The sequence below is a fragment of the Zootoca vivipara genome, chromosome 2, assembly GCF_963506605.1.
Source record: "Zootoca vivipara chromosome 2, rZooViv1.1, whole genome shotgun sequence".
Lineage (NCBI taxonomy): Eukaryota > Metazoa > Chordata > Lepidosauria > Squamata > Lacertidae > Zootoca > Zootoca vivipara.
Genome location: NC_083277.1, coordinates 83779142 through 83792730, shown reverse-complemented (window position 1 = coordinate 83792730; position 13589 = coordinate 83779142). Strand labels below are relative to the sequence as shown.

Genomic DNA, 13589 nt, shown 5'->3' with positions numbered 1-13589 from the left:
ACAATATCCGGGGTCAGGACCTACCTTGAATTGGGCCCAGAAACAAACAGGCAACCAGAACAGTTCTCTCAAGACTAGTGTAATAAGAATTCTGTCAGCTGTACCTGTCAGTATTCTGGCTGCTGTGCTCTGCACCTTCTGAGTAGCATTTGGGGGAAGCCCCATGTACTAGTCCAGGCATCCCCAAACTTCGGCCCTCCAGATGTTTTGGACTACAATTCCCATCTTCCCTGACCACTGGTCCTGTTAGCTAGGGATCATGGGAGTTGTAGGCCAAAACATCTGGAGGACCGAAGTTTAGGGATGCCTGGACTAGTACATGGATAATTTCTCAATGTAAATCAATAGGAAAAAAAAACCCACACACAAATACTTAAAAATAACAACAGCAAGGAAAATAATACAGATGAAATTACATTTCCGGAAAAATGCTGTGCACAGATGGAGTGTGTGTCTTGCTGTGTTAGGGAAAGTGAAAATTTTGGCAGATACCTTTGTGGTCAACCTTCTTTCAGACTCCTCCAGACATTTCTTATGATAATTTGAACCTTTGTTTTGCAGTCCCTTTCTTTTCTCAAATAACATGAAGCCTGATCACTTGCTCTTTTATTAAGAGCCCACTCATAGGTGTCTGAACCTATTGTAATGAATCAGTTTCAATTTCTTTCACAGTTCAGCCATACTTAGCTAGGATCATCCCATCCTGCTTTGCTACATTCAACCATGACAGTTGCACTCCCCTTCCTGAGCAGCGAGGCATCAGGAGTGGGGCAAGCACCTGACATTTCTGTGGTTTGTTAGAGAGAAAGGAAGCTGATAGTGATAGACAGCAAGCACAAGCATCCGGTTACTGAGGCTTAGCTGCTTTGAGAGGCATTCGAGGAGAAGAATCAAACCCACCATGGATGACGGTTTTCAGAATGAAGACTATTGGAATGAAGATTACCAGAATGACATTGTTTCAGACAATGTGTCTCATAATGCTGAAGTTTCCTCAGAGTCAGAACATGGAAGCACAGGTAAACTGGGGTGGCGGTGGAAGGGAGGATGGGAGATTCTCAAAAGGCTGCTGCTGTTGTGTCCACAACACATATAAAACACACAATTCCCTATGTGAGTGATCTAACAAGGTAAATCTTTTCATTCCTTACTGGAGTTCTCCTCTATACTCATTAGGACTAGATCAGGCATAGGCAAACTTCGGCCCTCCAGATGTTTTGGGACTACAATTCCCATCATCCCTGACCACTGGTCCTGTTAGCTAGGGATCATGGGAGTTGTAGTCCCAAAACATCTGGAGGGCCGAGTTTGCCTATGCCTGGACTAGATCATGCTGCCACAGTTATCCAAGGATGGCAGTCTTGGGAGGCTGTTTAGTAAGAGACTGCAATAAACAGTCACATTTGCTGCAGCAGTTGCAGCGTGGTCACATTAACATGTTAGGCTCTAACTTGCTATCAGCACAAGCATTCTCAATATTTACATTTGCTAATAAGCCTCTTTTGTCCCAGTTTTAGCTCTTTGAATGATATACTATTCCACAATGAGTGACAAAGCTGGACGTGCCCACTTCCAGTGGGTAGCAAGACCATGAAATCTGAAAAGTCACAATGGAGAACCAAGTAGGCAATCTCTTTTTTAAAAAAACAACAACCTTTTTTGTCTCTAGAATCAGTGGTTTTGGACCAGCAGGGATATGAGAATGCTGCGCAGGAATATGAGTATATTGGGTTTTCTGGCATCTGGCTGAGAAGGCTACCAGAGAAGGGAGAGGAAAGAGAACCAGGTGAAAAGAGAACATACCTCGATAAATCGGGTTCTCTATTCATTGAGAGCACGTGTTGTGGTAGGGTTAATAGGACATCCCCTGGGGTTGCTGGGCAGATTAGTAAAATGGCCACAGGGTGATTGGACAGTTTGTTGATGGGGGGAAAGTCATGTTGCAAGTTAATGATTGATAGCGATAGCAGGTATAAATTCTTTGTGGGCAAGTTTTGGTTCCACTTTTGCCAATGCAATGGATCTCCTGCCTGCCCGCCTTCTTTAAGGGCCTTTTGCTTTGACATGGCTATGCCTGTCATGGGGTCACCTGCTTTGGGGCAGGGGCCTGGTAGGAATTTTGTCCATTTGGCTGATTGGCTGTTGCCATTTGGTTTTTGCCTACTGCGTAGCAAATCGTCACAACTTGTAAGGTTGGCGGTTAGGCATTGGTTAAAAATTGGTTAGTGGAGGGGTATGGAAAGGCTGGGCCTACCCCTCGAAATTGCTGCTGTTTATAGGGGTATTCTGTTAAAGGAATCCTGGGGCTCAACGGGCTCTCATCTGTACCCCCACAAGGGGCTAGGGCTATGCAAGAGCAAGAGCCTCGGGGAACATTCAGGGAGAGGTGAAAAGCCTGACACACGGCTCCATCCTCTCTCAGGGGGTGTTTACCTACTGACTTCCCTAGACGGCTAGGGATGTCAGATCTGTCCCAGGGTGGGGGACAGATGGATGAACCAATGCCTAAGCAACCACTCACATTTGGTTGTATTTTAAATAAAGTTGTGGCCAAAATAATGCCAAAAAACCTTAAACTTAAATTGTTGTGCGATGTGTGAATTATTGGGGGGATGTCCTGTGACCTCGACATGCAAATGGCACAAATAAATGACTTTGGCCCTCTATATTGTGCTGCAGTCTGAAGAAGAGCACAAACAATATGCCCCTTCCTCATTAGACTTTAAAAAGCCTTTGCTGCCCAATTCAGACACCAGTTACACTTTTCATCTACTTCCCGGTCCCGCTTCGGGCTCTGATGTATTGGAGGACCACATCAACATTGTTGTTGTTCTCATTCCTTCTGTTTCCAAAATTCAGATGAGCCCCATGTAGCCAAAATGGCACCATTCACGCACAAGAGGGAGGTACCAGTATCAGAAGGCTTGGGGAAACCTCAAGCTTTTCCAGAAGGACAAAAAATATTTTGAAACCCAGAATGAGCATGCTCAGTAGGCATGGAATGCTTGCTGTATTTTGGCAGGGGAAAAGAGGGAAACCTGGACGGAAGGGAGACTAGCCAATCCCTCTTCCCTGTGAATCCTGGGAACTGTAGCTCTCTGAAGGGAACCCTTAATAAATTAAAGTCCCCACGATTATCTGAAGGAAGCCTTCTTTATTCTCAATAGTCCTGCTCCTGAAATCCTGTGGTCCTCCTGGAGCTTCCAGGTTTATTCTTCTTTATTTGCAGCACTGTTTACATTTGAAGACGGCAAGTGGGGACCCTTTGGCAGGAAACCCTTCATGATCTTCTCAGTTCTCTTGCTCTGCTCCTTGATCATAGTGACAGCTGCTCTCATAATGGCGTTTCTTAGATGTAAGTGCATATCTGAAGAAGGTAAATTCTTCTGGATATTACTTCTGTGTAGTTCCACCTGCCCCACCCCAAAGTACATAGTGCTGAAGGAGGAAGTAGAGAGAGCGACACTCTGTCCCACTTCCTCTTTCAGCTCTATGTATTCAGCTGTATGTATTACTCTTTCAGCTTATATGTCTTGTTGCAAATCACCCCAATCTCCGAGAAGTGCCAGGATTCTAGGGGTTCCAGATGTTTCCTTCTGGAAATGAGGCATAGTAGAGACTGTGGTGTCTTTATGATATATTTACACATATATGCAACCTGAGCCTATGATGGAGCGGTTCACAGCATCAACACCCCAAAAAGTTCTTGCTTCTCCCATAGCTGCAGCCTTGGATTAAAGCAGAAATCAACTATGGCCCACTCTTCTGCCAGTGTGGTGTGAGAGCCAGTGTGGTGTAGTGGTTAAGAGCGGTAGACTTGTAATCTGGTGAGCCAGGTTCGCGTCTCCACTCCTCCACATGCAGCTGCTGGGTGACCTTGGACTAGTCACACTTCTCTGAAGTCTCCAGCCTCACTCACCTCACAGAGTGTTTGTTGTGGGGAGGAAGGGAAAAGAGAATGTTAGCTGCTTTGAGACTCCTTAGGGTAGTGATAAAGCGGGATATCAAATCCAAACTCCTCTTCTTCTTCTTCTTCTTCTTCTTCTTCTTCTTCTTCTTCTTCTTCTTCTTCTTCTTCTTCTTCTTCTTCTTCTTCTTCTTTCCAGCCTGCAGCTTTTTCTCCAGTTTCTAGCTCACATCATAGCAAACTCTGCCCTCAAACTCAGGAGCCCCTCCCATTTGCCATCGGGCACAGAGCTCTCTTTCCTTTATTCTCTTAATGGCCCATCACCTTTCCTTTGTTCTCTGAATGGCCCCTCACCCAGGCAGTTAGCCCGAGTTGATTAAATTCTAGCATTTGTTGGATCCAGTGATTAAAGAGGTCTGGCAACCACAAACTAATAACATTGCTTTTCAAGGCTCAAATCAGCAGCTGAAAAGAAAGCAAACTGACAAGAGAGAATATGGAAAGGAGGAGCAGTCTGAGAGACTAGGAAAATGGAGTCGCTACGAGGAGGCAGTGTGAGAACAAAGACAGAGATCAAGAGGGACACACACACAGAGAGGAGGGGGTGGAATGCTGGAGCAGGAGAGATGAGAAGTTTCTCTCTCTCTCTCTCTCTCTCAAACACACACACACACACACAGACACACACACACACACACACACACACACACACACACACATGAACTGGTAAAAGAGATCCTCTTGGAATTACCGGTACATGTTTTTTCACATATCTCCCCAGCACACACAGCCAAAGTCAAATCACAGATCACATCTTTCTCCATTAACTGAACCCAGTTAGTGTTTGACTCCAGGCACAATAACATCCTTTGACCAGCAAAACATTTAAGATATATTCATGCTAGGTAGCATTAATGAACATTTCCATATATTGCAGGCTTTCCAAAGTGTGCAGATGACTGGTATAAGTTTCAGGAGAAATGCTACTACTATTCCACGGAAAGAATGGAACAGAATACAGCTAGACGTTACTGCCAAGCCCTAGGTGCAGATCTAATAGTGATTGACAGTGAAAATGAACAGGTAATTTTTGTTGAATGGTTTCTTTAAATATTAAGGTTCATTATTGTTTCACAAGATGTGTATCTCTTTAAAGGACTGAGTAAATATCATGACCTTGTTTTACAGCTGTGAAGCAGTATAGCAGGTGCTGTTAAGTTGTGTTAATTAAGCTGTGTCAGCAATTGGGTATAGTATATAAAGAGCAGCATGCACCTCTCTCAGTACCCTGGTGAATGGGTCATACTTATAGATTTAATGTAAGAGGAGTTTTTGTAATCAAAGCCAAGCAAAATATATTTTTGCATTTGTTCATTGTTTCCTGAATGTGTGGTCTCCCCAGCACACTTTCTGCAGTGCAATTAATCTGCTAAATACGCAACAATTCTATCTAAGGAATGGGAAAGGGCAGCAATTTCTGTTCTGACCTGTAATTTGTCACAATCAGCACTGTTTCCATTCCACTGCAATTCGGCTTCTACCAAATACTACGTTATTCATTCAATTGCCTGCTTCTTAACGTAATTTTTGTAACTAATATTCGTTTCAAGGTAAAGGAAACGTCAAAACCAGGCATCCCCAAACTGTGGCCCTCCAGATGTTTTGGCCTACAACTCCCATGATCCCTAGCTAACAGGACCAGTGGTCAGGGAAGATGGGAATTGTAGTCCAAAACATCTGGAAGGCCAAAGTTTGGGGATGCCTGGTCAAAACAATGTAAAGAAATGTCATTAATTATGCATCATTTGTGGACTTAACACTTTTCATTTTCTTTGGTGATCACTCATAGCTGAGTAAGATTGTCTTCCATGAAAATGCTCTTAACAGTGTGTGCTAATGAATACCAATCATATTCACTTGACACATATTCCATTCCTAAGTACAGATGGACATGCAAACTGTTGCACTTTCGACTTCGGTGAAGTGCTAAGCCTACCTACTTTCCTACCTTCCTACTTCGGTTCTCCTGGTACAGTATCTAATTTTCCCCAGTTCTCCCCAATTTCTGCAGCAATTAGCTTTTTTAAAACAACAACAATCACCCTCACTGAAATTCAACAGCATTTTAGCACAATATTCTCCTAATAAACACCTTTTCGTGTGCAGTTTTAATGTTGCACATTTTTTGCAAGTAATTGTCCAGATAAAATGTAATTGAGTATGTTACTTTCACTAATATATTCATTTCTATGAACACTTGCCTAATATGTGCACTTTTGCATGTGTTATTTGGCTAGAGAACTGCAAATCCATGTTCTTTTCATTTTCTATGAGGACTTTCTGAAAGATGAACTGCAGATAAGCAAGGAAACCTGGATTGGACTGACTTACATAGAGGCTGGAAGAAAGTGGATGTGGCAAGACTTCAAAAATCATTCCTACACGTGAGTAGCATTATTGAGCTGAAAATTCTCTACCATATCATAGCACTGATTTGCGATGACTTCTTGTCCACCCCTGTTTACTATGTGCATTAGCTACAGTTAGATCTGCTCTCTAGTGCTTATAGTGCACTAGCAATGTCTCCCCCCCCCCAAAAAAACCTTGACAGCTAAAGCTGAACCATTTTCCTCCTCCAAGTACCTCTCCTCTTAGAAGATGGTAGCAGATCTTCCCAAACTCTCCAAAGGTCAGATTCATGTGCTTTTCCATACAGCAGTCAGAAAACACAGGTTGTAAACCTGGGCTTCGTCTCAGTGGTGAAAGTTCCTAAATTATTGGTATAGGAACACAAGGATGGCTTGTAAGAGCAACCAGCTCAGACCTCTTTACACACTGAGCTTCTCAGATAAACTGGAGGGGAACAGCAATGGCCTTGATTCCCTCCTTACCAAAGTGAGGGAGAATGAACTAGCTAAGCCGGACAGGGCAGCTCTCTCTGTCATTGTGGCATTAACTCTTTGGTTATATGAGACTAGTTATCCCACATAAAAAAGTTGAGGCCAACATCTGCTTTCCACCCCTGATCCCAAGTTCACGATCCTGCCCCATATACTGAATTCCCCTGATAGCATGCAATTCAGACAAATCTGTGTTTCTCCTTTTCAGAAACTGGAATGGAAGGACAGAACCAAGCCGTTCCCAACGACACTGTGTGATTTTGGACCCCGCGTATGAATTAAATTGGAAGGACACCGAGTGCCAAAGACGCTTTGGCTCCATTTGTGAAAAGAGCAGGCACATTGCCTGTGCCCTGCAGTCCCCATTCTTACCGCATTGAAACTTGGCTGTGTGTGTGTGTGTGTGTGTGTGTGTGCGCGCGCGCGCAAGCAGAAGCAATTCATTGGATTTTTTTTTTAAGGTTGCAAGAATTTGCAGGGTTAGAACAATGTCTGTCTGGTCCTCTAGACTGTGATGCCAGGCAAATGTCTCTGAAAGGCAGTGGGGGGAAGAAATAAGCCTGGCTGAATGTGCATGGTGTCATGGGGAGGAACGAAGCACATGGGTTTCCCTCTCCATGCCTCTGCCCTGGTTTTTAGAGCCAGCAGTGACCAGTTTGATGCCACCGGCAAGACTCCCCCTGCTATCTGTCTCCCAGATCTGTATTCTGAAGTATACCTCCCCTAAACATGGTGGTCCAATCTAATGGTTATGCCTGGTCAAACTGGGTGCATGCACAGGTATTTCTTTACATTTTATTATTATTCAAGAAATACCCAGGAAGGACGAGAGCCAAATTCTACCAGTATATTCCACAATAGGCAAAACAGACATCCTTCTGTGATGAATGCAGATTCCTGCAAAAGACCCCCGCTGGATCTGTCACTGGTAAAGAAAAAGCCAGTCTAAGAAATCTTCTTGCTTGCTTGCTTCCCTCCCTCCTATCCTATGCTCACCACTTTCAGCAGAGGATGGCTTTCTGAATAAGCCATGATGTCACCTAAACATTTTGCAAATATTAAAAGCCTTGGAGAAGTTCAAAAAGGCTTCCCCCCTTCTTGAGCTTTGAAATGGAAAAGATTCTGTCCAATTTCAGGTAGCTTAAATAATGTTGTCGGCTCCTGTGGAGGCAGCTAGGGGAGGGAAGAATCGGCTCCATTTCCCTTCACTCTGAATTTATGTTTGCATATTGTAGCTTTCAGTTCCTGTCCATGTTCATTCAATACAAATCTGCTGTTGTGTAAAACATCTGTATTAAAAATATTTTAAGCAAACAATTAAAATACTGATTTAAGACCTGCAAATGTGCTTTCATTCCCATGTCTCCTAAGTCCCAATGCCGGTATTATTATTATTATTATTATTATTATTATTATTATTATTATTATTATTACTACCAGTAGTAGTAGTAGTAGTAGTAGTAGTAATACTAATACTACTAATATTAATAATACTAATTACCCCTAAACATTTTGTGAATCTAATTTTGGCCTCATTGAGAGCAGTCTTTCAATATGAATAGGAAAATGAGAGTACCCCTAAACATTTTTTAAAAGAGAAAAAGCACTGGTAAAATGTAGTCATTTAAAACACATGGCTTGTCCTTCTACAGTTAATGTGTATATATATTTTCAGAAGTTTGGGAGTGCTTGACAGTATCAGGCCATCTAGTCTAGCATCCTGTTTTGAACTGAAGCCTATTTTATCCGTCTCCAGCATCTGTAATAGATAAACTATCTCTCAACATTTAGTTTCCATCTACCGGTAGCTGTCATGGCTTGCAACTTTTGGTAGAATTGTCCTCCATTAAATTGCCAAAATACACTTAAACTACATGTTGGAGCAGATGACTGTGTATTAGTTTGCAATCAGGCCATGGTACTTCTTTCTATGTTCACAACACTTTGCTACCTACCGGTATTAATTTTTGCGTTTTACATGACACAACATAAAAGCCACTTCAGGAAATTAATGCAAGTTTAGTGTTCATTTCCATGTTGTCACTAGAAAAAATTCATTGCAAACCCATTTACTCAGAAAATTGCAGGAGTTTTGCACTGCAATTTCACTCAATTACATTTGGGGCAGTATCCTGGCATATAGTCCTTTCCCACTACGTATCACGGCTGTGGAGTTCCTGTGATTGATCTGTGGCTACATTCACAACAGGGCTGATGTTCTGAAAGCCAATCCTTGCTTTGTTAACCATGTAACCATTGGACAGAGCAATCATCCACATGGTTCTTTCCCAAACCATGGGGAAAACTTTGTAAATTCACTTAGGGGGCTGAAGCACTTACGAGGGCCGGGACTCCCGGATGCTAATCTGCATGGCGGGGATTTCCATGGTTAAAGAAGATAATTAGGCTTAAATCTATGGACATACTTCAGAAGGAGGGGAAGAAGCGCTGTTTACTGCTGAGTGTAAATTCACTTAGGGAAGTTTGAGTGCATAATAATGCAATTAACTGAGTGCCAAATCAACATCTGCTGATGACCTAGGAAGTTAAGTTTCTGGAGACATTTCTAATGGGTCATCTTCTCCTTTGGCAATCACTTGTAGCTGAGTAAGATGTCTTCCATGAACATGGTCTTAACAGTGAGTCCATAAGTGACTGTGGAGGCCAATTCTGGTTCCACATGTCCTTCCACAGTGAGGACATATGGTAAGTTTCCGGGTGGGAGTTGATCAGGGTGAGGGTTTTCCAAACATGCCTTCCTCTTAGCTTGTTTCTCCCTTTTGTCCAGAGATCGTGCTTCTTCAAAGCCCATGACACCTTTGGTAAAGGTTGTTCTCCAGTTGGCGCATTCACAGGCCAGTGTTTCCCAGTTATCAGTGCTTATACACTTTTTTTTTTTTTAGATTTGCCTTGAGAGCGTCTTTAAACCTCATTTGTTGTCCACTGGTATTTCACTTTTCATTCTTAAGTTGAGAATAGAGTAGGCATCCAAACAACATGACCAGTCCAACAAAGATGATGTTGAAGAATCATTGCTTTGACACTGGTGATCTTTGCTTCTTCCAGTACACCGCCATTAGTTTGCCTGTCTGCCCAAGTAATGTGTAAAATGTTTTGGAGACACCATTGATGGAATCATTCAACAATTTGAAGATGACGTTTATAAGTGGTCCATGTTTCACAAGCGTACAGGAAAGTTGGTGGTATGATAGCTTTGTAAACAAGCAATTTGGTTTCCCTGAGAATGTCCCGGTCCTCAAACACTATGCGCTTCAATTGGGAGAAAGCTGTACTTGCAGAGCTCAGGCGATGCTGGATTTTGGCATCAGTGTTGGCCCTTGGATAACTGCCCAGGTAGGAAAAGTGATTGACATTTTCCAACGTTACACCATTAAGTTGGATTTGTGGTGATGCAGAGGGGTTGTTTCGCGCTTGTTGGTGCAGCACTTTGGTTTTTTGGATATAGAGCAATATAGAAGCTCTGGAGCCGACTGGTGCTTGCAGATAGGATTCAACTTCTATTTTGTATGAGCTGGAAAGACCCTCCCCATACCTGGGCAGTACCCTGGCAACACCTCCCCAGGCAGGATTGGGTAATTAGCTGGGGTAGGCGGAGACCCCTGGCATCCTGCCTGGGAAGGCAGTGCCAGCCCCGAACTACCAGGGAGTCACCTTATGGCAGGCACCCCCAAACTTCGGCCCTCCAGATGTTTTGGACTACAATTCCCATCTTCCCCGACCACTGGTCCTGTTAGCTAGGGATCATGGGAGTTGTAGGCCAAAACATCTGGAGGGCCACAGTTTGGGGGTGCCTGCCTTATGGGATCAGAGGGCTGCGTGCGACCACACAAAGGTCGCCCCCCCACTTGATGTGTGGAGCGGTCATTGTGGTGCTGCAGAGGGGTTGTTTTGTGCTTGTTGGTGCAGCACTTTGGTTTTTTGGATATAGAGCGATAGGCCAAGCTTTCCATAAGATTCTGTGAATATATTTAGGATGGTTTGGAGGTCATCCTCTGAGTGTGCACACACTCAGTATGTCATCAGCATACTGAAGTTCTATGATGGAAGTTATTGTAACCTTACTCTTTGCTTTCAGCCTACTCAGATTAAATAGCTTTCCATCTGTTCAATATATGATATATGATTTCTACTCTGGTGGGGAATTTCTCTTCAACAATGTTGATGAAGATAATAGAGTTGGGGCGATAACAGATCCCTGTTTAATGCCTGATCCCACTGTTAATGGTTCACTTTGAGAGCCATTGCTATCTAATGGGTAATACCCTTGCCATTTAAAGGTGCTCATTCCAGCCAGTAATTATTATCGGATATACTATGTTTGCTAATTGAGTGCTTGTGCTACTCAACTGAGTATCTGGTGCTCAACCTTTGGTGCAGCTGTTGCATGATGCAAGGTTCCATCTGGGGATCAGCTTCTGGGTAAGAACTCTTGAGTGCTTCCTATTCTCTTTTCCATGGAACCACCACTTTCAGTAACTACAGTGGTACCTCGACTTACGAATGGGGGTAATGGCCGCGCACTTACGAATGTCTCGACATCCGGGGGAAAAACCGCGGCGGTTTTAGATAGGGATTTTCCGACTTACGAATTTTTAGATAGGATTGCTTCGACTTACGAATTTTTCCGTTTCCAATGCATTCCTATGGGAAATCGCGTTTCCAATGGCATTTTTCGACTTACAAATTTTTCGACTTACGAAGGTGCCTTCGTAACGGATTAAATTCGTAAGTCGAGGCACCACTGTACAAGCTAGACAAATCTCCTGTGAGTAGCTGAGGCATGAGGCAGTTCATGGAAGTTAGAGAAGGTGTGAAACCTAGACTAGTTCTTCATTATCCCTACAAAAGTAACCTACTGTATTCCTAGGCCTGAAAGTGGCCACCAGTATCTCCTATAGCACTCACAAAAGGTTTCATTAAATATCCACTCAAGTCTACAATACCTTAGAGACTATTTGGTCTGCTTGCTTGGTTACTGTTTTCAGCCTCTCGTATGATGTGCATGCCCTCTTAAATATTCCCATGTTTCATTTGATGCCATGATGGGCACTTACCGTCCTATTGTGAACAGAAAAGAGGTTCAGGGGCTTTCTATGGGAGCGAGTGCAGCAATGGCTGATGAAGGTGCTTTTCTCCCCCACCGGTAAGGTAGCTGATGGGGAAGCATGCCTGCACCATTTTGCAACCCTGTCTCTTTCTGCTCTTTTGGATGTGGCAGCCAATTTGTGTGATGCCACTCCGCATGCGAGCCATTTTGTGTGTGGCACCCACTGCATTTCCATTTGCCCCAAAAGGTTGCTGACATCTGGTTTATCATTCTGCTGGCCTCCTAATTCACAGGACCATGAAAAGCATGGAGTGTGCAGGAAAGGGCACACACATTGATCAGAAATGTGTGGGTTTTTTAAACTCAAAAACATTGGCCCTTTGAGTTTCTGAAACTTGAACTAAATTTTGTTTTTCTGGAGTAAATAACAAATGATGAAATATCTGATGTGCTTTCCTTTCTTAAACATCTCCTGAGCCAAATTAGTGTAATTTCCCCACAGGCCTCGCTCCCCGAATGTCTCTGGGATCTTGATGCTGAATTCCCACAACCTATGAACAGGGTTAAACTCCCTTTCTCTTTTACTTTTTGGCATAGAATGTTAAACTTATTGCATGGTTAGGGGATGACATACTGTCCACCCTTTGCAACAGGACCACAGATTTCAGTGGAAATCGTGGCAAGACATTTTGTTCCTTACTTGAGTTTACTCCCCCCCCCCCTGTGGCCAGTTGTAGTTTCCTCCTTCTCTTTTTCTTTTTGCAGCTCCAGGTCAGAAACTGAAGGTAAGTCGCCTGTTATTGGGATCATTCTGACAATCAGAAAGTGTGCTTTGTTTGAGAACTCATTTAAGCCAATGACTTAGTTTTCAAATAATGTTTCAGGGACCTCCAACATTCTTTAGGGTTCTTCAATGAGAACAACAGAGATGGTAACCAAGCATCTTGGAAAGTTCCACTTGTTTCTATCACTACTGATCTTTTCGCACATTCTGGAGTCCCAAAGCATTATTGCGTGACCTCTAATGATGCTGAATTACCTGGGGAAATACCTGCTGACCATCTCGTGTATGTGTCAATGACTTTGAAAATATATATCATTTTTTGCCTTCTGGTTGATCCACACAGTGGTGTGCACTTGGAAAGTGTATAAATTTCAACCACTGCAATTAGTGGAAGTGATCTGGGAATGAAGAAGAATGCCTCAAGCGATGAACTTAATAGAGGTATGGTGCAGGAGAGGAAAGGGGCAGTGTCACTCTCCCTAACACACCTTAGACTACTGAAGTAAGATCTCACCACCCCTCACTTCTGTCCAGTTTGGGTGGTATTCAACTAAGTCAGCTTCTGTCCACTTTGAGTGATATTCAAGTACCGTAAGTATTACTCAGAATAGACCCACTGAAATTAATAAACATAACCTACGTTAGCTAAATTTAGCTAAATTTGTTGTTTAGTCGTTTAGTCGTGTCCGACTCTTCATGACCCCATGGACCAGAGCACGCCAGGCACTCCTGTCTTCCACTGCCTCCCGCAGTTTGGTCAAACTCATGTTCGTAGCTCCGAGAACACTGTCCAACCATCTCGTCCTCTGTCGTCCCCTTCTCCTTGTGCCCTCAATCTTTCTCAACATCAGGGTCTTTTCCAGGGAGTCTTCTCTTCTCATGAGGTGGCCAAAGTATTGGAGCCTCAGCTTCAGGATCTGTCCTTCCAGA

General features: G+C 43.4%; 1 protein-coding gene across 1 annotated transcript; it reads left to right on the top strand.

Moving 5' to 3' along the window:
• Positions 1 to 877: 877 nt before the first annotated feature.
• LOC118081489 (lactose-binding lectin l-2-like) lies at positions 878 to 7187 on the top strand. Its single transcript, XM_035107976.2, has 6 exons — positions 878 to 1019; positions 1670 to 1786; positions 3230 to 3355; positions 4845 to 4990; positions 6242 to 6351; positions 7016 to 7187. Exons 1-6 carry the CDS (start codon positions 902 to 904, stop codon positions 7185 to 7187), a joined length of 789 nt encoding a protein of 262 aa, XP_034963867.2. The 5' UTR covers positions 878 to 901.
• The last annotated feature ends 6402 nt before the right edge of the window (positions 7188 to 13589 follow it).